Here is a 25,583-nt window from a genome sequence, read left to right on the forward strand (position 1 = left end):
TCCATCATGAACCAATAAATCAATCCATTAATCGAGTTTGCATTATTTTTGCATTGGCATACAACCCCTTTATATTCTGAGAATTACATTAACTGCAAAATTGATTTTACATGACATTGTATATATAAATCACTAAACGTTTACATGGGTACTAGCTGTCAAATTTCTACGATTGGCTCAAATTCGATTTATAACCACGTATAACATTTATCGAAATTACAAAATGTGTAAAATAATCAATTTACAGGGTATGGGCTCGATATTATGTAGCTTAGTTTCGTGTACATTGTAGTCTTGACACCATCTAGTTAACTATCGAGTTAACCTCCTTGAATCTTCCTCGACCTCCGTTTCCAATATAATCGATGTAAATATAAGTAAAGATAAAAAAAAAAAGAAAGCCATCTCGTGCAATTGGATTTGTCTTTGTCTGTTTTATATTATAGAATAATTCAATATTGGATATAACACGTCCTCTGGGTGGATGACAGTGTTTTGTCTGTCAGCACATACATAATGTTGTCATGTGATCGTGAAGTCATTAACGTTTTTAAATGATTTATCCGGTTAAAAATGGAACTTTGAATTCAATTATAAGGATGACTGTCATATTTGTTCTGTCTTTTCTAAATAGCATCAAAATGTGGCACAATATAAAATAACGTGCAACGCGGGTTATTCTGTGTGCACCACATTTTTTTGTTATTGCTTCATAGACAAACAAAACTATTGCAGTCGTTCCTTGATTAAGAATATAAGTAAATTATCGTTTTTACACATATAAGATTTGTTTTTCGTGGATTGAGTTAATCAATAAAAAAATACTGTTGTTTAACTTTCAATGCTGACATTCGTTTCCTTTAGATAACGCTACACGCACAATTCATGCGTTATCAATCTCTAGGTAAAGGGATTGAAGTTCACTTGAATACGGATTAAATTAGGTCGTATTATTCACTCGAAAGTGAATAATACATCATCATTGTTTCTTAGCTTGATTTGAACCATACTTCCGGCTAAAAGGAAATTATTTTTTCACTATTTCACTTTCGTTAATGGTTGAAAAAAAAATATACTTTAGATTTTTAATATATCTCGTAGCTAGTACCCCTTTAACATACCATTATTTAAAATTAAGATCACGAATCCTTCGTAGATTTATTAAGAATAACAGAAGAACAAGTTTTACCAAATGTTTTTAATAAATATCGCACACTGCATTAGATCAAAAGAATTCAAATACACACATCATGTCCATTAATCCAAAAGTAACAACCAAGATATATTTAATACACACCATGTACACGTTTGCTCATTATTTCAATCAAAAACGTTGATGTAAATGACTGCCAAGAAACAAACATTGGTTAATAAAAAAGAAATCAAAACTAACCGTTTAAAAGCGTATGAAAAAATGATTATGTCAAAGACGATTAGATACTTTTGAAATTGTTTTATGAAAAGTGTCTAACAAGAGTTAACAAAACAATGTACGGTGTTAACCTTTTCAATAGGAATTTGCATTCAGAGTAAAATGCTCTATCTTTAGCATATAGTAGTCCAGACAACAGGTAGACTCCTTAGATATGAATAGGTCAGACAAATATATACGTATATTCGTTATACATTCTTACTTTTTTTTCATATCGTATAAACATAAACAGTGTTATCTACTCCAATAAGTACTGATTTAGATGAATGATGAAAACAAATACTAAAGTTTGTCAAAGTCTGTGGCAATTTTACATTTGAAATAACAACATCACTTGCCTTGCCTTTAGAATATACCTTGATAACACAAGCCAACTCATCATTTACATGTTTACTAAGCACCAGCATATTTCCGTCGTTATCTAAGGTAAAACGTTTTATGCAGTTTGTATTCGTATCCGGTTCATGAAATGTAAACGTAATAGTACCATCACAATCAAAACTGATCAGTTTCCTAGAGAATTCCCCGATACAATAAAAAAGTTGTGACTGAACATCGAAACACATATCATATGGTCTAACTTTTAGTTCAATTCGTCTTTGAAAATGTCCCAAAATGTCCATTACGACAATACTAAATCCATCACCAACATAGATTTCCTTTTTTATGCATGTCAAAGAAACTATTTCTGATTTTATTAAGGTACTGTTAATGTATTCAACATAATTTTTTTCAATGTTAATTATAGCCACATTATTAATATCAAGCGACACCGCAATAGTATTGTTGTCCACTGCATTCATTATCTTTGGACGGTATTTTAATTGTATAACATGTTTTTGGTTCCCAATGACAGAAAATGTCATTACTCTTTTTCCTAAAAAGTCGGCTACAATAACATCGCCATTGGGTAAACATTTGATATCACTTGTAACCCCGATATTCACAGATTCGACATTAACATTGAATGAATCTTTCAATAGGAAACTATCGTTGATACCTTTCACAAAATGGTGTGGATAAAACGATAAATGATTTTGTCTGAAACAGTCCTTACATAAATCTGTATTGCAGTCACAGCATTGGTACAATGACAACTTTCCGCAATGGTTGCATCTAAATAAAAATAACATCCGTATTGGTTTAATTTTACATGTTCAAATACACTAGTTTTACAACATATTAAAAGATTTGATTTAAAATGTAAAACAGATATATGAATCAATCCGCGCGGTATTGAATGCAATATGGATTTTGATTTCGTTTTGTGATCAAATTCTTATAATAAACAAAAAGGAAATAATCGCCAAAAAATATATTTGCGATATAAAACGACATGTACAACATAATAATCGAAAGAAGCAAAAAACAACTTACTTTCTGTGGCCTTTGTTTTCTACAAAAGTATGCAAGAGAAATCAAAGAATTTAGATACAGTAAAATCTGCTATATGCATGTTTATCTTAAATCGTTTACAATTAAGATATGATTGATAAAGGTATTGGAGAATGAGTTAAAAATTAAAAAAAAAAGATCAATGAGCAGATCCCACCTTAACCCAACTATTGGGTCATCAACACAGCGAGAAAATCCCGCATCCACAGACGGGTTTTAGCTGGTCTTCACATTCAAGCGCTATTTTTATTGACACAATAAGGAGGTCTAATTTGAAAGCCGGAATGTCTTTAAAACAGGGAATCAAATAATTCAACTTTATACCATTTCACTCACTTTTGTTTTCCATATAACAAATACTAACAAGTACATTGTATTTAACAAGTTCTAGGTCGAATATATCCCACACCGAAGATAATTATATCCGTCACCTGTTCGATCCGCCCCTGTACGGCTCATCACCGAACGGCGAACGGGGCCTGCTATATATGTTAGTGCCAATAAGTGAAATTAGGCATTAACCTCGAATCCTAGGCAATAAGCTAACGCATAGGCATTGAGTTGTTGCCTGAAATTTTCAAGCATTTAGCTTATTTTATTTAATATGATGATGATTATTCAATTTATTGTCGAACATAGTTTTAAGCAATAATGTTGATTCATTTGTTTACGTGGGTACCAATTTTCATGGAATAAGTTATACTCACATGCTCGAGGGTATTTAATTTCATGTTTTAACTAAAATGTTACAAGCCTATAGAAATTCTGTTATTGTTGAACAGTTTATTTCGTGGTTCACCTGTAACCACGAAATACCCGAAAATTGTAATCCAACGAAAAGTAATGAATCCACAGTAAGTGAGCTCTAGATTGTATGTATATTTCGTTGTTGTAAAGTAGTTTTTGAAATAAGTTCATCATATTAATATACATTCATGCGACAGATCTTCAAATATTAGTTCTGTTTTATATTAAATACAGAATTAACTCATACCTTTTGTGGTATTACAAAAACAAAAAAAAGTTTTGAAAAAAAATGGATGGTATCAAATAAAAAAGGGTGAGGTTATATTTGATATTGATAATAATTATTTGATGTTTTTAACATTTCGCTAGTCGAGCTGGTGAGAACTGGTCAAAAGATAAAATCAAGATATGAAGTTTTGTTTACACAAAAGTTTCGTAAAACACCACCAGGCTATCTTGACTTTTTCAATGCTTTATCTGGGTTATTAGCATTAAGTGACAACATGTCCATTGAGGACAAATTTCGTGAATCTTTAAGATCTAAATTCGAATCAGCGAAAAGAAGGAATATAAATCTTATTTTCTAGCTTTCCTACTCTTTTAAGCAGTAATAATACTCCAATAAGTAGTTTGTATATATTTAACATGCTGAAATATTTTCCTTTTATGACTCACATGTAACCTGACATCGGATTTTTTTCTACATTGTCTATTGGTATAGGGGGAGGGTTAACATCCCAAAAACATGTTTAACCCCTCCGTATTTCTGTTCAAGTACCAAGACAGGAGCTTTTGGTCTCTGTTAGTCTTGTATGATTTTTATTTACTTAATTTAGTGCATTTACATATTTTGTAGTTTAGTATGACGTCCATCATTACTGAGCTTATTATATTTGTAAAAAGGGCCAGGTGAATCACGTCTCCGGGTGCGGGTTTTTTTCGTTGCATTGAAGACCCACCGGTGTCTTCAGTTGTTTTCTGGTCTTTGGTCGAGTTGTTGTCTCTGTGACACATTCCGCATTTCAATTCTCAATTTTATTTGAAAATTGTACTAAGCCATGGTATTTAGACACCCCTGCCGTTGTATATTCTGATAGACCTATAATTTCAAAAAGTCTAGATATTGTGACTCCTTTACGTAGTAATAATACTACAATAGGTAGTTTGTATGCATTTACTATACTGGAAAAAATGTTTTTTTTAAATTGTATTTAGTCATGATATTTTAACCCACATTTCATGTACTACACCCTTATTTAAAGACTCTACTTATCATAACTCCTTTACATAGAAATGATACTCAAATAAGATGTTGAAATTTTAAAGTATGGGATGTCTTGTTTAAACTTTAGTTCTCATAATGCATTGTAATGGTTAATAAGAAACAAATGTTGTTTGTTTTATTATTAAAATGAAAAAAAATATTTTCTTTACTCGCATTTATAATTTAGGCATTAAGCTTAATGCCTGCACTTATTTTTCAGGATTTGAACTTAAATCCTAGGATTTAAGACTAATGCCTAACATCATTTAGGCAATAGACTTTCTGCCTAGGGGATAGGTTATTGCCTAGGATTTAAGCCCAATGCATAATTTCACTTATTGCCGTTGAAAGATATGAGTGTCATAGACCTGTAATTCGTCATTACATAGGGATTGACACTGCTTAAATCAGATATAGTCACGAGTAGTTTCGGGTTCTATATAGAAAACATGGACGGGTTCAAACAGAAAGATCTTCAAAGCAGAGAAAAAAAGCACCTCAGCTACTTTTTTTTTTATTAAATTACAAAACGTATCATAAATATCCATGATGTTAAATATACACCGTAGGATATTCCAAATTTGATAGCCGGCATGACGTAAAAACGACGAATTGGTTGTCCTGTAGAAAACTTATTTCATCCTTATTTTTAATTACTTGTTCTACAACGTGCCCGAAAATTTCGAAACGATACTGATAATTTATCGATTCGTTTGATAAACTTATCGACCCGTTTAATAAACTTATTATAAAGGTTATCAATTGAAAACTGTAATTAGATCTCTGAATGTTTATTTTATTAGTATTAATATTGATTTGTTTTATCAGTAAATTAAAAAGAAACTAAATATTGTTTTCATATATACATGTACTATGCACAATCATGGACCTACATTCTGTTGTTACCTGTATATTAGCATTACGCAAAGTCGTTGTTTTTTTCTCGGACTGTTTATGACGGATTCACACAAAATCCGTTGGATGTTGAATGCGGTCTGATTGATAATTTAGTCTCAAATGCGTCATATTTTTCATTATTTATTAGTGGCTTTGAACTAGCTGTCATTATCTGCAGTAACTCTCAGATCTGAACTTAATGTCTTTTGTTATTAGGATGTACCGGCACCCGTCCACTTCCACTCTGTTTTGTTAGATATATTCCTATTTGTATCCATCTGATGAGTTAGGCCTTTATCAATTGATTTTATAGTTCGTTCTTATATGTTTAACTGTAACACTACTGTTCGTATTAGGTGGAGTGTTGAGATTCCAGCTAACATGTGTTACCCTGTCCCATTCTGTATGTATGTGCCTGTTCCAAGTAAGGAGCCTTTTGTAAAGTGGTAGTCGTTTGTTGCTGTGTTATATATTTGTTATTTTTTCATTCTTTTATTGATGAAATAAATCTTAAGATTTCTCGTTTGAATTGTTTTACATTTGTCATTTTGGGGCCTTTAATAGCTGACTATGCCGCTTGCGGTATGTGTCTTGATTATTGGTGAAGGCAGTATGGTTATCTATAGCTGCAAATATCTATTGTGAATAGTTGTGAAATCATTGGAAATCACTCCACATCTTCGTTTGTAAATAAACTAAAGTCAAATGTGGTTCTCTCAGGCATTGTTAAAAAGGCGGAATAAAGGTAATGACGTGATTTGACACCTTTAAAATTATAACTCCACGTCAAACTGACTACGCCAAGGAAAATTACGCAGAAGACAAATTGTATGTAAGTGCCGACCGAAAATATAGAATAAATGCACTTTATGACTTGACAAAGAACAAAAATATAAACAAAATTGTCTTGAAAGGTGATTATTGTTTTATGCATATTTTAGTGAAAGGTAAAACATGCTACACAGCGGAACAACTGATCAGTACATGCAGTATGCTACAATTTCTTATCGACAACCTAGAGACGATTTCAATTTTGAAATGATCAATGTTCCTCACCTACTTGAAAGAATCAATTTACCAAATTCACCTGCATATGCCGAAGACCACTTCGACATTTTACAGAATGGACTGTTAGAGGGTTAAATCTTAATTAAAACACTGTTTAACACGTCAAAAAGGTAAAAAAAAAATGCAAGCAAATACAAACTTTTGTTACGATTTATTTTCATCAAGTTTAAAAATTGTTTTGTGAATGAAGTTTCTTTACATGAAAATGCATTTGACATGTTGGTTCTTTAAACAGTAGCTCAACGTAGACAATAGACAAAAAGGTAATACAACTTAAGGTGAAGCACGTACATTGCTAACTTACTATTAAGACACAGCGTGTGCGTATCATGATATTTGCGTTCGCAAGGATTATAATAAATATTTTCCAGGAACACCTTGACATGTATATATATTGGAAAATGGATAAACAGACGAAATTAAGTGATATCGTCAATAGTGATTGTGTTGTCTCAAAGTTTTGATTAAAATCCAATGTGTTTTTTATCAGATATATTCGACTTCGGTGTGGCTTTCAATGTAAATAAGGATATAGTAAAAGTAGCTTAATATAATAATGGCAAGTTTTATATATATCATATTTCAAAATTTGCCATCTCCTTTTAGACGTTTGTTCCTTCTATGATTTCTATTTCTTTCTAGATGAATGAAAATAAATATATGTGAATACATGTTTCCGTTGAACTATATCGCGTGCAACGCAGTCGATTTTTATTTTTGATATACAACTGTATAATTCATATGAACAAATGAAGAGATAACAACGTCCAGTCATTTTAAATTATTTTGTACATCGGAATTTTTTTTTAAGAGACTGTTGTTTCCTTAAACGGTACCATCTGAATACCCACTTTATGTTTTTTTTCTGCAAGGTCGTGATGTCCCTTGTGTTGTTTTTAATGTTATTGAGACCTTACTTTGTCTTTCGAATCCCTTTGCAAGTTAATTCTTTCTTTTATAACATAAAACGATCACTGCGAACAAAGTTCGAATCGGACACACGATTGATTTGTTTAAGTATTTAACAGATAAAATGCGGTAACGTCTTCCTTTATTCTCCTTTTGATATCGTCGTTCATAAGCGAAATGTTGCATTATATTCATATTCAAGAAATCATAGACTCAAAATACAACAACTTGTAAATAAATGCCGAACGGCGACAACTCAAAACATGAAAATAATGGCTGTATTTGAAGTCTTAAAATCAATTTGAAAACATTTGTTTCTCTCAAGAAGCCAAACCGTTATTATGATTGACAATCATATTCTTTTGGAAGGCGACTTTAATGATAAAATGGTATTTTTTAATTGTAATTTGTTCTTTGGTTGTATTTTTTTCCCGCGAAGAAAACAGTTAACGGAATAGATCAAACAAAATTCAGTGATATGACTTTCATTTAGAAACCATTATGCTACCTTCAGCTGTCAAATTTGTTTAAGAAAGAGGGTTGCCATTCTTTAAAATATTGAACAGTTACAGGTAACACAATGATTCTTACAGGTAAATGATAGTACAATCACTGAAATAGAGAACAGGTACAACAATAGAATGACGTCACTACATTTTGTTTTAGATATGAGTAACCTTTGCCATTTTTATCTAAATACTTACTGTGTTCTCCGTCAATCTCTTCTACCTATGATTAAACATCCTTTAGTTATTATTTGTCAACAAAAAATGAAAGATGAATTGAAAAATGTTGGAACAGAACAATTCCTTTTATCCGAAATATGTCGAGCTGTTTTTGAGTGTCTTATATGTCTAAATATGCGTCCATACTTTACAATAATTCATAGGTTATGTGGTTTCTAAATATAAAAGACGATCTTGCATCGTATCTTACAGTACACAATATTTTCTTATGAATTATACAATTTCAAATTTATATTTACAATTACGATTTATATTCGCAATTACAAATAAGAATCAGAAACAAACAACAAGTGCGAATATTAACGTACTCTTATAAGAAATAAACTTTAAGAACTTTCAAAGCGGTTTGTGTCTGAACCAGCCGAAATAGCAACCAATAATGTGATGTAGACATACCGTAAATACTAGACGGATGTTAGAAAAAATGATTTTTTGAATTCATCTTCATTCAAGTCCATGCCCTCCACAGATAGTCATCTAGTATACAAACATATCATAACCACATCAAAGCTTGAGGCTTTTTCTGAACATTTGAAGGTCCCTTCTATGTATTGGCTAACTAAACTACACATCAAACAGTAAAATATCGTTTCACTTCGGCCTCTAGTGAGTGTTATACAATTAATCCTTCCGTGCTTTTAACAAGTTCATTAACTACTATCAAAGAGCTTACGATAAACTATTTAAACAAAATATATAAAAATAGTGGAATCAACTATGTTTGGAGTGTAAACAATGTTTAGGATGTTTTAGATAAACTATGTGCTACTGATGGTTCCTTTGATTCTGTTGTCAGTTTTGACTTTTCTAATCTTTTCACTACGCTTCCACATAATCTTATCAAATCTGAATGCTAACATATTTACTGCAACCAATTCTGAGCATACCTCTTCAATGAGAAAGGTAAATATGCTAGATATACTTACTGGAGGTGTAATGAAATTATTGAAGCTGTTAATGTTCTCCTTGATAATATTTATGTACGTTTCGTCAACAAAGTTTATCGACAGGTTGTAGGTATTCCTATGGGTCCTTATTGTGCCCCTTTAATAGCAGACATGTTTTGTACTGTTATGAATCACACTTATGACCAAACTCAGTAAAGCCTCGTCTTTATTTCATTTAATTGATAAATTTAACAACACTAACAGGTATCTTGAGTATATTTTACGTTAAATAATCAACATTTTTTTTCAATTTACTGCCACATTTTACTTTATATTTGTCAAATTTAGACGGTTATAACTGTCCTTACCTAGATTTTGATAGTTTGGTTTTAAACGGGAAAATTCAATCTCAACTTACAACTAGTTGGCTATGTCCGTGTCTGTAGTGACGGTTTTTGTTTGTAACGAACGTAATACCGCAGTCAAACTAGACCACGATCGCACTACGATCTGTGAACAAAATGAAAATTTTGACGATCATAGTACGATGAGTTTATTGTACGGTCATTGTAAGGTCTTCGAGTGACCAACTTTGAACATGTTAAAAAATTCGTGGTGAGGACGTGGCGAAATAAGGTCGTAGTATAAGTGTAGTGCTAGCGCAGTAAGATAGAGGTAAGAACCCAAAGGTCTCTGCAGCATCGTAGCAAAAGCGCTATTCTAGTCGGTGAAACTGCTCTACGATCTCACAGCGACTTTACTACGATCTCATTACGACCATCACGATCTCACCTTCTGTTCTTTGCGCTGGAAGAAAAGTGTGACAATGTTGAAACGAATGATGAAAACAAGGGAAGTGCAACGGGGACAGTGGATAAGATGAGTGAAACGGTACAAGTGAGTGAACACTCTGTCGACACAGTGCTTATTTTTTGTGAACAATTTCTTAACATCAAAAATGCAAGAAACAAAATTTCCGAAGTGTATCGAATCGAATAAAGGAAACACATTTTGTATAAGCCCCCATTATCCAAAGATTGTACTTGAACAACGGAAAAAGCTTATTCCAATAATGAAACGACAGGGAAAAAATGATAAGAAGGCATATATTTTCGGCAATAAGCTCTGTGTTAACGGTCAGTTTTGGAGGGAGTAGGGGTCAGCGGAGTGTTCTGTTAAACAAAATAGATGTAATATTAAAACGGGAAATCATGAGTTTTTAAATGTGTGTTCTTGAACTATTTCGAAAGGAATGATACGAAACCTTAAAGATGGAATTTTTTTTTTAAATTATTAAGAATACGATATTCTGGGTTTCAATGAGAATGATAAATGCCTCCAGATAAAAATGTGTTTGATCGTTAATATAACAGTAATGTATTCGATATTTTGAAAGAACAAATAGAATCTCTGAATATTTGTACAGATACTGTAGCAGTTTTAGGAGACCTTAACATTATGCTAAATGGTCGTGTTGGTTTGAAACCGGAGAATTTTTTGAACGATTTCATAGATCAATTATAACAATACAATATCTTATTTAATGATTATGAAAATGATAGTCAAGATTTTGTACAGAGACCTTCCGAAGATACAAAAGAGCCCAACAGTTTTGGACAAAGAATTTTACAATTATATGTAGTTTCCGGGTTATGCATCTGTAACTGACGTTTTGGCGAAGATAGTGCTAAAATAACATTTAATAATAAAAATGGTTATCGTTTAATTGACTATTTATTATTATCTGAGAATATGTTTAAGATTGTAAAGAGTTTTAACGTAGAAATGTTCATATTTAGTTTGCAGTTTGATCAGAAGAAACACCCACAAAGCTAGATAATACAATTACTTATCTAATTACTATTACATTTTAATTTCAATTCGTATTATAATTTACACTATTATTAATGTAATTCAGATAAGTCATACAAATCTAATCTTGAATTCATTCATATTCTTTCTTAATTTTCGGAACACGTTTTAGACATTTGAATGGGACGTCACTTTAGGCGTTGCATTGACTATGGCTCACAGGGCTGTGATTTTGTAATGTATTCGTTTTTATTCTATAGCTAGTCACAATTTTAGTTTAATCATGAATATCTATTATATAGTCATTTTATAAAATTTACAGTTTGCAAAACTCTGTATTATACTTGATAATAATGATGCTTTCTTCCCAAGCCAACTTTCGGTCCTCTGATATCTTCAACTTTGTAGTTGGTATGGCTTTTAAAACTTTTTTACATCTGAGCATATGAAAATAGTTATTAACCTGTTACCTTTTGATGGCTATTATTCGTTTGTTTCTCAGTCCTATATTTCTCCCATTTATCTGTTTATTTAGTATAACCCTGTCGTGTAATGTGTTCTTTTTAATGTTATAATTAACACTAGAATTAAAGCGGGAGGTTTGGCATGCCACAAAACCAGCTTCAACCCACTATTTTTTTTTATAAAATGCCCTGTACCAAGTCAGGAAAATGGCAATTGTAACATTATAGTTCGTTTCTGTGTGTGTTACATTTCGTCGTTGTGTCTCTGTTGTGTCGTAATTCTCTTATATTTGATACGTTTCCTTCAGTATTAGTTTGTAACCCGGATTTGTGGTTTTTTTTTCTCTATTGTTTTATGTTTTTTTTAACTGCGGTATATAACTGTTGCCTTTAGTTACCAGTTTGTCATGTCACGCTCCATTATCAGTTCAATTTTACCTTAGAGATAATACTATAAATTTGATCAAAGAACAATGATCATGTAGTAATCATGTTTATAATACTTTTGAAATGGAGAAAAGAGTACGAAGATGACACAAGAGAGAGTGTTTTTGTCTAACGCCCAGCAGTTTGAGAATATGTTAACCAATATAGATGAAAATAGTGAAACCAGTATCTGCGTGGATGAAATTAATCAACTTTTGTCTGATATTTTTGAACAGTTTACAAAGTCAGAAATTAGACATAAAAATTACTGTGATATATGTACTGATGATTATAAACAATTTAAAAACTTCAACGGATAAAGCCAGGTTTACAGATGAATGTAAAAACTTATATAATGCTTACCGACAGGGACTTTTAATAAGTACCAGTCAAATGAAAATAAACTCCGTCTTAATTAAGCAAAACAGAAATATAAGTGGCTTGAAAAGAAACAGAAAAAACAAAATATAAGAATCAAAGAGGTAACATGATGTCATTGTTAAAAAGGACTAATCCGAAACAATTCTATAGGAAATTTAAGAAACGCAAAAAGGTTATACATCATTTTATAAATTTTACGGACGCCAACACGAGTTGGTTGACCGTTATGGAATAACCGTTTCACAAATGATATCGGATATGTTTCTTACGTCGTAACTTTAATCCCCTTCCCTTTCATGAATGTGACCTACCGAATTAGACTATTTACCGGATTTGTAATCACATAAGCAACACGACGGGTGCCACATGTGGAGCAGGATATGCTTAGCCTTCCGGAGCACCTGAAATACCCCTAGTTTTGGTGGGGTTCGTGTTGTTTATTCTTTAGTTTTCTATGTTGTGTCATGTGTACTATTGTTTTTCTGTTTGTCTTTTTCATTTTTAGCCATGGCGTTGTCAGTTTGTTTTAGATATATGAGTTTGACTGTCCCTTTAGTATCTTTCGATCCTCTTATAATTTTAGAGAAGTTTGAAGAACATTTTAAGAATTTTACTTCAAACACAGATATACAAGATATCAAGAACTTGATGATAGTATTTAAAAAGTTAAAACGAGACAAATCTACAGGATACATAGAGAATAATACATGGCTGAATCCGTATCATATGTCGTATCATCCCGAGACATCATGATTAGCCCCAGGGCCTTTAGGCCCGAGGGATGATATTGGTCGAGGGTGATACGACATGTGATACGGATTTTGCCATGTATTATACGCAATATCATATATTTCAACAGAAGAGTATTATAGTATATAAACTGTTTTCTTATCCATAGCACTGAGTTACCTTCAGTTCTGTTTTTGTCTTGTTTCAAAGCCTTAAAATAACTGCTCTATAATTTATACGAAGCACCTGGTTTACCTTACAATTTGCGTGCTGTTGTTTTAAAAAAAAATATTTTGTTTATTATTGTATTTATTTGAGTGTTTTGTATTTTTTATAGTTGCATTTAGTGTGCCATAAATATATGAAAACTTGATGTTCGTGACGTCACATACAATATGAAAACTTGACGTTCTTGACGTTACATACCAAACAATGACGTCATTCAAAAAATTGACCTATTTTGAGGAAATTTTTTCTTAAGCAAAAAAAACCTAAGGTATGCGATACGGGTTTTACCATGCGATACGGGGTATGCGATACGGGTTTAGCTATGCGATACGGGGTATGCGATACAGGGTAGGTGATACAGACTGGAAAAACGAACCTTTATTAGATATACAAAATAGCTGTATTTTGTACTAAATATATGATAAAATAATATAATGAACAAGTACAGTACTTGCAACCTTATGCGTTACTGTTACTGTGACGTGAACTTGACTGATCGGTGACAGATGTTTGACTGATCGATGAGTGATCGATGATCGATGACCCATATGACTCGTCAGATAAGTCAAATAACCTATGTAAGAGTTACCGTGACAACGATCAGTAAATTAATTTTATGCATGGATCGGCCGAATACGTATATATTTAAAATTCTTATGTGAACCGAACGAGAGAGTGAACAATCGATGAACGCGGACCTCTACAAAGACACCTTAATTTATAATTTGTAATAAAATTGGTTGCAATGGAAAAAAAATATTATTAGTATAACAGTATAAATGCTTCGAGCGTTAAATTATTTGTTTTGATTAATAGTTTTGTATTAAATATTGACATATAAAAACTTATATGTCTCTGTTCACATGAACTTCTTCCTACGAAAATGGTAAGTATTGACCGCCATTGGATTTTAGAACTTTATATAGTTTAGAATAGGTTGTTTTTCATAAAATTAAAAGAATGTCAGAAAAATCATATTACAATTTTGTTCGCATTGTTCAAAATTGACAAAATCTTCTTTTTTATTATTAAAAATGATACTGTTTTTTTGAAATCAGTTATTTCAAACAACTCCAGATAAGTCACCTCCGAGGATGCGTCTGGCGTATACTTAATTTAGTCCTGGTATCTATGATGAGTTGATTTACAACCACTGGGTCGATGCCACTGCTGGTGGATATGTTTTTGCTCGAGGGTGCGTCCTGGTATCTATGATGAGTTTATTTAATTACAATTTAGATATAATAAGATTTTAGATGTTTAAACTATTATTTTTGTGGAATAAGAATGCAGTTTTTCCCTTATTTTGATACAAACTATTAACCGCCAAATGATTTCATTACTTTTTGTTCATCCCGATTGGTTGTTCTTCATAAAATATGTTTACTTTTAAGGAAAAAGATATTGGAAAGAATTGTAAGTTCAATTGCAATCAATTGTTATATATGCCTTTTTATAACTAATTTTGTATAAAATTTGAATATTTGAAGGATAAGTATGTGTTAAGTTATCATTTGAATGGAAGTTATTGAACACCATTCGTTTTTTGTTCTTTATATAGTTTAGAATATATTATTTTTTCAAAAAATTAAAAGAATGTCAGAAAAATCATAATTAAATTTTATTCCCATTGTTTAAAATAACCAAAATTATTCTCTTTTTTATTAAAAATGATACTATTTTATTTGAAATCAGTTATTTTTAACATCTCGAGACAAGTCTTCTAATTAGAATTTAAATATAATAAGATTTAAAATACTTTAACTTTTATTTTTGTGGAATAAGCAAGCAGTTATTACTTTATTTTGATACAAATTATTAAACGCCTTATGATTTCAGTACTTTTTGTACATCAGGATTTGCTATTCTTCATAAAATATGCTTACTTTATAGTAAAGGATCCTAAATTGTCATACGCGTTGCCTTAAATGCAAATATTTCGTCATATTACTAAAAATTCTTGACCGCCATTGGCATTTTATACTTTTTATAGTTTCGAGTAGGTTGTTTTTCATAGATTTTAAAGAATGTCAGACAAATTATACTGAAATTTTTTTCGCATTGTTTAAAATTACCAAAACAATTCTTGATTTTATTAAAAATTCTTGATTTCAGTACTTTTTGTTCATCAGGATTGGTTGTTTGTCATAAAATATGTTTACTTTATGGAAAAAGACATCAAATTTGTGTACGCATTGCCTAAAATGCATATATTTCTTCTCATATTGGAAAATATTGTAACTTCAATTGCAATTAGCTGTTATAAATGAATTTAATATGTATTTTGTATAAAATGAAAATATTTCAAAAATGAATCTTCTTAAAGTTTTATTTTTGTTGAACAAACATGCATTTTTTTCTTCATTTTCATGGAATATATTGTCCACCATCGGATTTTCGTACTTTTTATTGTTTAGGAATGGTTATTTCTTAATAAGGTAATAAAAGACTACCAGAAAAACAAAATGTGAAGTTGTTTTCATTGTTCAAAATTATTCATATTTCTTGTTAAAAAGAACAGCATTTTTTTTGGTAACTTGCTTTTTTAAAGGCTTCGATTTTGATAGGAATAGAGAAAGTCCCTGATCGTTCTATTTTTCTTTAAAAGAATTTTTTAATTCTAAGGATACAAAAATTTATAAATATTGAAAAAAATAGACTGAAATTTTCAATAACTAATCCTTTTATTTCGTTTTCCCGAGTATGTTTGGTAAATAAAGAAATAAATGATTTGTTTAGTAAGTCTTACTATACAAATTCTTGATAAGAACAAAATCGCGATATATACACCGTTTTAGAACGCGCCGGTTTTGAAAATATATAATCTAAAAAAAAAACGAAAACGACCATTCTTTAATGATAATATTTAAATTTAGTTATTATCTGTACATTTCTTGTCATTTGAATTCATAAAACTTTGCTAAATGCACTGGCGGATCTAGAAATTTTCATAAGTGGGGAACACTTGACTGCCTCTTGTTGGCCCACGCCTAATTCCGCCTTTCGCACCATCCCTCCCCCCTAAATCCGTCTCTGAAATATTTAGTAAAAGATTTATCAGTTGTACGTGCTCGGTCGTTCGTATTTTACGGGTCACCATTTTACTGAAATTAAACGAAACTAAGATTTCGTAATTTGTCTCAGTTTACCATGTGACGTATTAAAGTTCAATCTGTCAGCAATGTCGATCGGTACTATCCCTCTGACCAGTCCGATCAGTCAATTACTTTTACTATAAGTCTGACGGATGACATGAGTTTGACGCGAACTTGACTTATCAGTGACTGATCGATAACCGCTGATTGATCGCTAAAACAATAACGCCTAAGGTTGCAAGTACTGTACATTATTTGAGTAAAAATTTCAATAAAAAAATGTGTTGTGTAAACTATTTAACAGTATTCTTCGAAATGGTGACTTTCCTTAATTCTGGGTAAAAAGTATTATTATCCCTGTATTCAAAAAATGTGTTGTTAAGCAGCCTGGAAACTTTCGTGGAATATCTCTTATGTCCCATACTGTAATGCTGTTTACTCTCATCGCCGCTCGACTTACTAAATGGAGTAAAAACCATAATGTACTAACAGAAGCCCAGTTTGGCTTCCGACCCGGTTATTGTTCTACTGACGGCATCTTCGCTCTCAATTATTTAATTTTGTAGACTATATAAAGGCGTTTGACAGTGTCGCTCCTATTAAAATATGATTACGACTTATAAGATAAGGTGTAACTGGTAATCTTTTAAATTATTAAAATGTATGTACTCAAAACTTAAATGATGTGTAAAATTTGATGGTAGCTTCTCAAAGGAGATCCGGTAAGGACCGATTTTGGCCTCAAATTTCGGGTTCATCTAACAAATTGACTAATTTTTTAACACTTAAGTGTCCATTTTATTTCATTCAATTAGTTTATGTAAAAGATTTTAACTGATTTAGTCATTAAAAACAATCCGATTCAAGTTCAAATATGAAAAATCTTTTAAATATGCAAAAAAATGTCACTTTTCAGATGGTTTTTGTCAAAATTGAAAGTGGCCGCATCCGTGTTCATCCTCAACCTTTATATATGTTATGTATTAATATAAAATACAACTTACATTTCAATATTAAGGATGAACACGAATGCGGCCCCTTTCGTTTTACACGAAACACGTCTAAAATTTAGCTAAAATGCTAGTATTGTGAAGATTTCAGTAATTTAAACCGGTTGAATATCGACACTTCCTGAACAATTTCTGATTGTTGTCGTGATAAAGTTTATTTTTTTTTATTTTTTAGTAAAGTTTGAATTTCATCCTCCGACAACAGGATCTTGATCAGACTTTTCACAAATTTTAATTGGGATTGGTCCTGTCAAGGACGGCAGTAAAACTCATGAATGTGTGACCATAACTTAACAATATTAAGTGCTCTATTTTAAAGAACATTAAAGAGCCAATACATCATGCATAAATCTTAAAATCTATTAACTGTAAAACAAATTGCGGGCGAGACCAGATATATATCATGTTGGTGGTCGGTATTTTTGCGACTTTACTTTTTTCGACGTCGATAATCTCTATTTGTTGATGTATATTATTATTATTCATATACAAATCAAAAGCTTGGCATTTTTGGTATGTATATACATCCTTTAAAAGTCATTTGTATATGGGGCAGTTTACTGTCTTGTTAAACAACCACTCATTTACCTATTCACGGGTGTTATTCGGGAAATTATTTATGGTCAAGAACGAATACTAAACGCTGGTAAAGTATTGCGCTTGGATAGTGAAAGCGCGTTTCGTCTACAAACGACTCATCAGTGACGCTCAAAAACATCTCGATCAAAGAGCAGAACATATTCGAAGACAACCAATAAGTCTTCAATACAGCAAGAAAATCCAGCACCGGATCCGTGCGTCTGCTTTTGGCAAGTTTCATATATGACGTTGACCTCATTTTGCATGGTTTATTGGTCTTTGTTATGTCATCTTGTTTTTTTCAGTTTATCAGATACATAAAGCATTAGTTGAATAGTATTTGATATATTAATTGATAGTAAGATGGGTCTGCCTGGCTGTCGGTCAGGGTTCTGATATTTTCGAATTTATGTTCCAAATTCATTGGTCAAACATAACTTTTAGATTTGTAAGTTTCTAAGGCGCTGTAAGCATCAGAACCACTGTATTCGGTATAGGGAATGTTTGTACAGGTCTGTATGTTTTTTTTTCATCTTATATTCACCTCTTTTTATGGATTATTGCTAGCTCTAGTAACATACTAACTATTACAGACGTTTAACATATATAGTACTATTGGATCACTAGTAAAGCAGACAAGACATTTCAGCATTTGCTTTATTTACCTTAGCCGTATTTGGCACAATATTTTGAAATTTGGGATCCTCAATGCTCTTAAACTTTGTACTTATTTGGCTTTATAAATATTTTGATATGAGCGTCACTGATGAGTCTTATGTAGACGAAACGCACGTCTGGCGTACTAAATTATAATCATGGTACCTTTGATAACTATTTACACCACTGGGTCGATGCCACTGCTGGTGGACGTTTCGTCCCCGATGGTATCACCAGCCCAGTAGTGAACACTTTGGTGTTGACATGAATATCAATAATGTGGTCATTTTCATAAATTAGCTGTTTACAAAACTTAATTTTTTTCGAAAAACTAATTATTTTCTTATCCCAGGCATAGATTACCTTTGCCGTATTTGGCACAATGTTTTTGAATTTTGGATCCTCAATGCTCTTAAACTTTGTACTTGTTTGGCTTTATAAATATTTTGATGTGAGCGTAACTGATGAGTCTTATGTATACGAAACGCTCGTCTGGCGTACTAAATTATAATCCTGGTACCTTTGATAACTATTTACACCACTGGGTCGATTTCCACTGCTGGTGGACGTTTTGTCCCCGGGGGTATCACCAGCCCAGTAGTCAACACTTCGGTGTTGACATGAATATCAATAATGTGATCATTTTTATAAATTAACTGTTTTCAAAACTCTGAATTTATCGTAAAACTAAGGATTTTCTTATCCCAGGTAAAGATTACCTTAGCCGTATTTGGCACAATTTTTTGAAACTTTGAATCCTCAATGCTCTTCAACTTTGCACTTGTTTGGCTTCATAAATATTTTGATATGAGCGTCACTGATGAGTCTCATGTAGACCAAACGCGCGTCTGGCGTACTAAATTATAATCGTGTTACCTATGATAACTATTTTCTAAATAAAATAACGTTTTCGAAAAAAATAGTTTTGTAAAAAAAATGCAAAAAGAATATAACCGACCAGTTAAATAGGGTTTTTAACAAGTGGCAACATAAAATAATGTCCTGTGTCGATGACACGAACTCTGGATAAATTGTGACCTACATATACAGGGAGTGAAATCGAGCGACATCGAAAACATAATATTAAGCAATTGGTATGTGTTTGTGTACCAAACACTGTTTCCAACGATATACTATAATTGTTGCCAAATGAAGAGTTTAAGCAATGAATCAACTAACTGTTCGACTGTAAACAAAAACTTAATTAAATGGGATATAATTATAATGTATTGCTCTAAGAATTTCAGTCAAACTTCGATAAATTCAATCAAGGCTTGGTTAATCAGAATTATTTTACCTTACATAGATTCTAAACAATTCTATTGCGTAGCACCTTATCACGCGTCATGGAATAATTCAGTTTATTTTCAATTAATTGCAAGGAAGGACGAATAACCCTTACAATTTACACCAGCGGTGAATAACCATACTGTTAACCGGCGAATAATCATTTAAGTTTCTAAATTTGCACTTCAGTTATCTTCCATGAAATGACGTCACAGACGTAAATAAACAAAATGGCAGCATTCACGTTCAATAAGCATCACATCCAGAGACGAGGAAATCAGGTATTACACATGAATAGAGTGTCTGCAGCCAATGATATCTCTTATAAACGGTCTTTTTAAGGGCCAACCATATTTTAGAAAAAGATTCCGCCTTTGTTGTACATTTGAGAAATTCTAGAACACAAATGGATTTTCAAACGTCAGCTTGGGTTATGTGAAGAGTATAGTAAATGTTCAAAGAGCCTTCCCACTGTTAGTTCGGTATAATAAAATAATTGTGGCCCCTTAAAATCGATGCGTCCTCAATGAAATAACCTTCTCGTGTTGACATTTTTTTATATTCACCTTTTCAACGGGATATAATTGTATATTATATACTTCTGATCAGAATCGGTTTTAATTCACTACTAGGTATACTAATCTGTTTCACGTGTTATCTTTGATGATGATTGCATTCATGTTTTAGTCTCTGATATATTCACTTATTTGAATATTTTTTAAGTTAATCATGATTCATTCATGGATATAATAAAATACTAAATACAAGAATACAAATGCATAAATATTAATATTGATACAATGAAGTGCATGTATAGTGTGCCTCACCTTTTTTTGTGGTTGTTCACTTGCTTTGCCTGCTATCTTCGGAGTCGATACCTGTGCTTGTGAAGTCTTAAAAGACGGTTTATCTTTGACGATTCGTGAAGCGCATTCATTTTTCTTTATAAGTATAAACAATAGATATAATTATATGAAATAATCATTCATAGTACATACATATAAATTTAATAAATATATTCGAGGGATAATGAATGCTTTAACAGATTATAATTCAATCAACTAAACATAACAGTAAATACACGGAACTGTAGACATGTATTTGCTATATATTTAAAAAGCAACTTGTTTGTCTGAATTTTACGCTAAAATCAAATTCATGTGTCAACTGCTATTTGTTTTTTCAACATGTTTAATGTACAATACACCGAAAAACAGGTAAAATGTTCATACAGTTTCTAGTAAACGTTGAAAACATTCACTTCTTTAAACTATTGGTTGAAATTGCACATATAGTCCAGTCAAACCTAAGTTTTAACTTAAACTAATTGCAACAGAAAATGTTTTAGTTTAGCTATAGCCTTATGCCCTTTATATACATTATTTTTTATTAAATTTAAGATTCTTTACTTTGACATGTTGAAAATTCAATAAATGGTCAGCTAATGAATTACGAAATCTAGATTATAGCTTGATAACATATATGGAAACAGCTTTAAAGTTGTTTGCTATACTCCAAAGACCGCTAAAAAATCAAGTATCATTACATTCTTATGAAAAGAAGCGGGAAAGTTATAATTTTGTATCAATTTTTATTGATATTTCTGCTTTTTTGGCAAATCTCCATAGGAATTTTAAATGGTGATTTTTTTAGTCTGCCTCAAGTTAGATTTTATTGGTCTTTTATGTGTATATTTGGGGTATTATGCTAAATATTAAAACTAAGAAATCATCTGATGCAATTAAGGGTCAAATTTATGCTTGATTGAAAGGAGTTGTCGTTTGTTTATGTGTTACATATTTGTTTTTCGTTCATTTTTTACATAAATAAGGCCGTTAGTTTTCTCGTTTGAATTGTTTTACATTGTCTTATCGTGGCCTTTTATAGCTGACAATGCGGTATGGGCTTTGCTCATTGTTAAAGGCCGTACGGTTACTTATATGTTCGTGTCATTTTGGTCATTAGCGAATAGTTGTCTCATTGGCAATACTACCACATCTTCTTTTTTATAACATGAAAACAATAGAAAAGAGCTATTAAATATGTATATCAACAAATATTTGCGTAGAAGACATGCTTTGATACTACCATTGAACTGATTAGCATGGCCACATTAATAGAAAGAAATCAATTTCTGAAAAAAAAAACGAAGTATTATTTAGAAACCAATACTTGTAAATGGGTACTGTTTTTGAGGACACGATAACTGTTTCCTGTAACAGCACTCGTACGCTTCACCTGAATATGCTCACAAAAGAACAGTTACAATTATAAAGCAAACAAAATATTGATAATGTGTTAAAATGATACTCGGCTAATCAATTAGTGAATATGATAACTACTACACGAAATGAGGTTTTGAACCAAGATCTTTTGGATTGAAAAATAGATTGAACAACTTGTTATAAATGGTTAAAGTCGACTCTCATTATAAGTTTCAACTTATCAGATAGTCGATTATCATAGAGTTAAAATACAACATTAAGCATTTAGGTCGCATATGATATCCTTATTGTGTCTTGTTTTAGCTTGATATTATTGGTTCAAAATTTTCATCTTAAAATGAATATGCAAAAGACTTTTGCCAAAATAAATCTGTAAAAATTTATCTTTTTCGGAAATATCCATTGTCTCATTACAAACAAAAAACCACCATGTATGATATACCACTTCGTAACAGGTCTATTGGCACATGGGATTGTCAAATTTTACAGGGTGTTCAACTGACATGCTGGCTTTAAAACACCAGGAGTAATTGATATTTAAATACAAATGTTCTTCTCAAATGAAAAAAAATACATTGAGTCGGAGAAGTATTCAGCTAATAGTTATTATTTAGCTTTAAACTAGCCTTTCATGAACTATGTACACTCTTAAATCGTTATTGTTTTATGTTTTTCTATCATTGTAACAATAAACTAATTTTGGGACGTTTCGGCCATTGGTCTTTTTCAGTTCTTTATTTATCTTCACAACTACATGGCTGACATTATTTTCTTTTTTCAATCATTCAAAATCTTAACACAATAATATTTATTTTTATTAATATTTTTTTTTTATAAATATTTTTACTCCAGGTTGAAATTCATAATGAAAATTCTTAATTATAAAACGAGGATTATGTCTTTCTGTTAGTTGTTTTTATCATGTGTCATTGAAGTCGATCAATGACAGACAATTAACAACATTCAGCTCATTAGATTACTCACCATATCACATCTCATTTCTGTTTGGTCTCCTTCCGCTGGATTCTTGATTTTCATGCCTTTGTCAGAAACGTAGGCTACATGGATTATATAAAAAAAACATTGAAATCGAGAACAATGGACATAATGAATATATTGATATTCAAATTATCATTTTCGTTTAAATGCAGACATAATGTTGACACATGTATGGGCGTCTTTTATTGTGGAGTTCAAAAACTGATGGCATAAAAACCATTACTTTTGGTTATTCAGGATAAAAACAAAATTACACAAATTGAGCTCTTTATTAGTGCATGGTGTCTATTATTTATATCGTCAATTTACCTTTTTTATTAATATTTTGTTCTTGCCGGAAAATTGAGTATTTTGTTTTACGTTTAAACATGTTAAAGGGACACTAGCTACGAGATATATAAAAAAATCTAAAATTTGATTTTTTTCTGTGCAATCAATAATGAAAGTGAAATAGTGAAATAACAATTCGCCTTTTGAAGCCAAAAAGGTTCAATTTTGTCAAATTACAAGTGAATTAATCGTCCTCTTTAAATCCGTGTTCAAGTGAACTTCAATGTAACCCCTAGCTAGAAATTGACAACGCATACATTGTACGTTTACTGGTTATTTAAAGCAACAGAATGTCAACAATGAAAGTAAAACTACGGTAAATCATTTGATTACTAATTCGATGCACATAAAATCATTCTTATACGGTTAAAAGCAATGAGAAACATCTATTTTCAATCTATAAAATAAAATCAAACAGACCTATAAAAATCCAATTGCACGTGTTGGTTTAATCTATTCATATCTTTATTCATGTTTACATCGCTCATATGGTCATCTGAGGTCAAATCGATAGTTGGCGTCTGGACTAACATGCACACGAAACGAACCTATATATTATTTATCCCATGCTATTTAAACTGTTTATTTTAGACTTTTGATAGTTTGGATAAATGTTTTACATTGTTATAAATCAAATATGAGAATTTGAGTCAAATCGGTGACCATGAATTTGACAGCTAGTGCCCCTTTAAGGTGGATTGTTAGACAAACAAAGTGAAGAATTTAAGATTTATATGTAAAAAAAAATGTTACACATAAAACATGTAAAAGTGACAAAAAAATCTTCCAATTAACGAATGAAATATGTGCACGCATGGTAAACATGTGTTAACTTTACGCTAAACTTGGTCGAAAGTCAACCAGTATCACACTCCTCACCGTGTGTATCTTAACTGCGACATAGTTTAATCATGGAGATTATAATTTAACCCTTTACATTACACAAGAAAGGTCAACAAAAATATTTTTATCAAACAAATTCGAATTAAGTATAATTTCTAAATTCAATATTAAGATATAATATAAATATGTATATTACATTTCACGTTTAGTTGTAATCTTCTTCTTCTTCCATCTACGTCTATTGAGTAAGTGCCACTATCCTTTATATTTGAATTCCTTATCATAAGTAATTGATGTCTTTCTTTCGTTTCAGTAGAGAGTCGATCTAAATTTAGCACTGGCTTGTAATCTTTTGACCATTTAACAACATTCATCTCATTCGATTTACTCAAAACTTCACAACTCATTTCTATTTCGTCTCCCTCCTTTGGATTGTTGATTTGCATGATAATGTTAGAAAGGTAGGCTGAATTATATGGGAAAAAATATGATAACTAGATTTCACGAAAAATGGACTCATTAATTTTTTTCATAGGCAGACATATTATTGACAAATGTATGTTTATCTTTAATTGTGGGGTTCTCAAACTGATGGCATAGAATAACGTTGTTCACAATTATGTCATTAACAATAAAAAGTGACAATAGTACATTTGTTATTAATATTGTGTACTGACCTGATGATTTAGTACTATTTTGTAACTTCAAGGTGGATTGTTAAAAGTTCGAACTCAAAATTCTGTCAAATATTCCCTTCTGGAGTTTTTTTTATCCGTTGGATCCAAATGATAGGACAAAATCTGAAGTTTCTCAGATGTCTACCTCTTATTTTCAAACGTCTGTCAAAATTTATTACGGAAATACTTTGTTTCTCACTAGATGCAACTGATAGATAAAGGTGTAAGGTATGATAGTTCAAAAGGCCATGTTGGGAAAATTTGTGGTTTGTGTCATTTGCAACTAGTGTTAAAAAGTATTGCCATAGAGACTTTTTACTGACTTTTAAAATTTAGGAAAGTTATCTAAGACTTTCTAGACCTAAGCTCTAACCTTTTTGGTAGACGTCAAATTAAAGAAATTAAAGTTTAAAATTCTAGAAAATGTAGGACATAAAGGACAATGAAGTTATAGTCAATTCTTTAAAAAATAATATGGTTTCATGTTCAAACTTTA

At 31.3% G+C, this 25,583-nt stretch overlaps 1 protein-coding gene across 1 annotated transcript; it reads right to left on the reverse strand.

Annotated features, from left to right (window-relative positions):
- Positions 1–1,215: 1,215 nt before the first annotated feature.
- Positions 1,216–25,038, reverse strand: LOC143059621 (uncharacterized). The gene is made up of 6 exons (XM_076233135.1): positions 24,607–25,038; positions 23,223–23,296; positions 20,841–20,954; positions 8,417–8,441; positions 2,810–2,828; positions 1,216–2,548 (listed from the first exon to the last, which is right to left on the reverse strand). The coding sequence occupies exons 1-6, from the start codon at positions 24,854–24,856 to the stop codon at positions 1,642–1,644; spliced, it is 1,389 nt and encodes a 462-aa protein (XP_076089250.1). The 5' UTR covers positions 24,857–25,038; the 3' UTR covers positions 1,216–1,641.
- Positions 25,039–25,583: the final 545 nt, after the last annotated feature.

This window comes from Mytilus galloprovincialis, chromosome 14 (genome assembly GCF_965363235.1).
Source record: "Mytilus galloprovincialis chromosome 14, xbMytGall1.hap1.1, whole genome shotgun sequence".
NCBI classification, from domain to species: domain Eukaryota; kingdom Metazoa; phylum Mollusca; class Bivalvia; order Mytilida; family Mytilidae; genus Mytilus; species Mytilus galloprovincialis.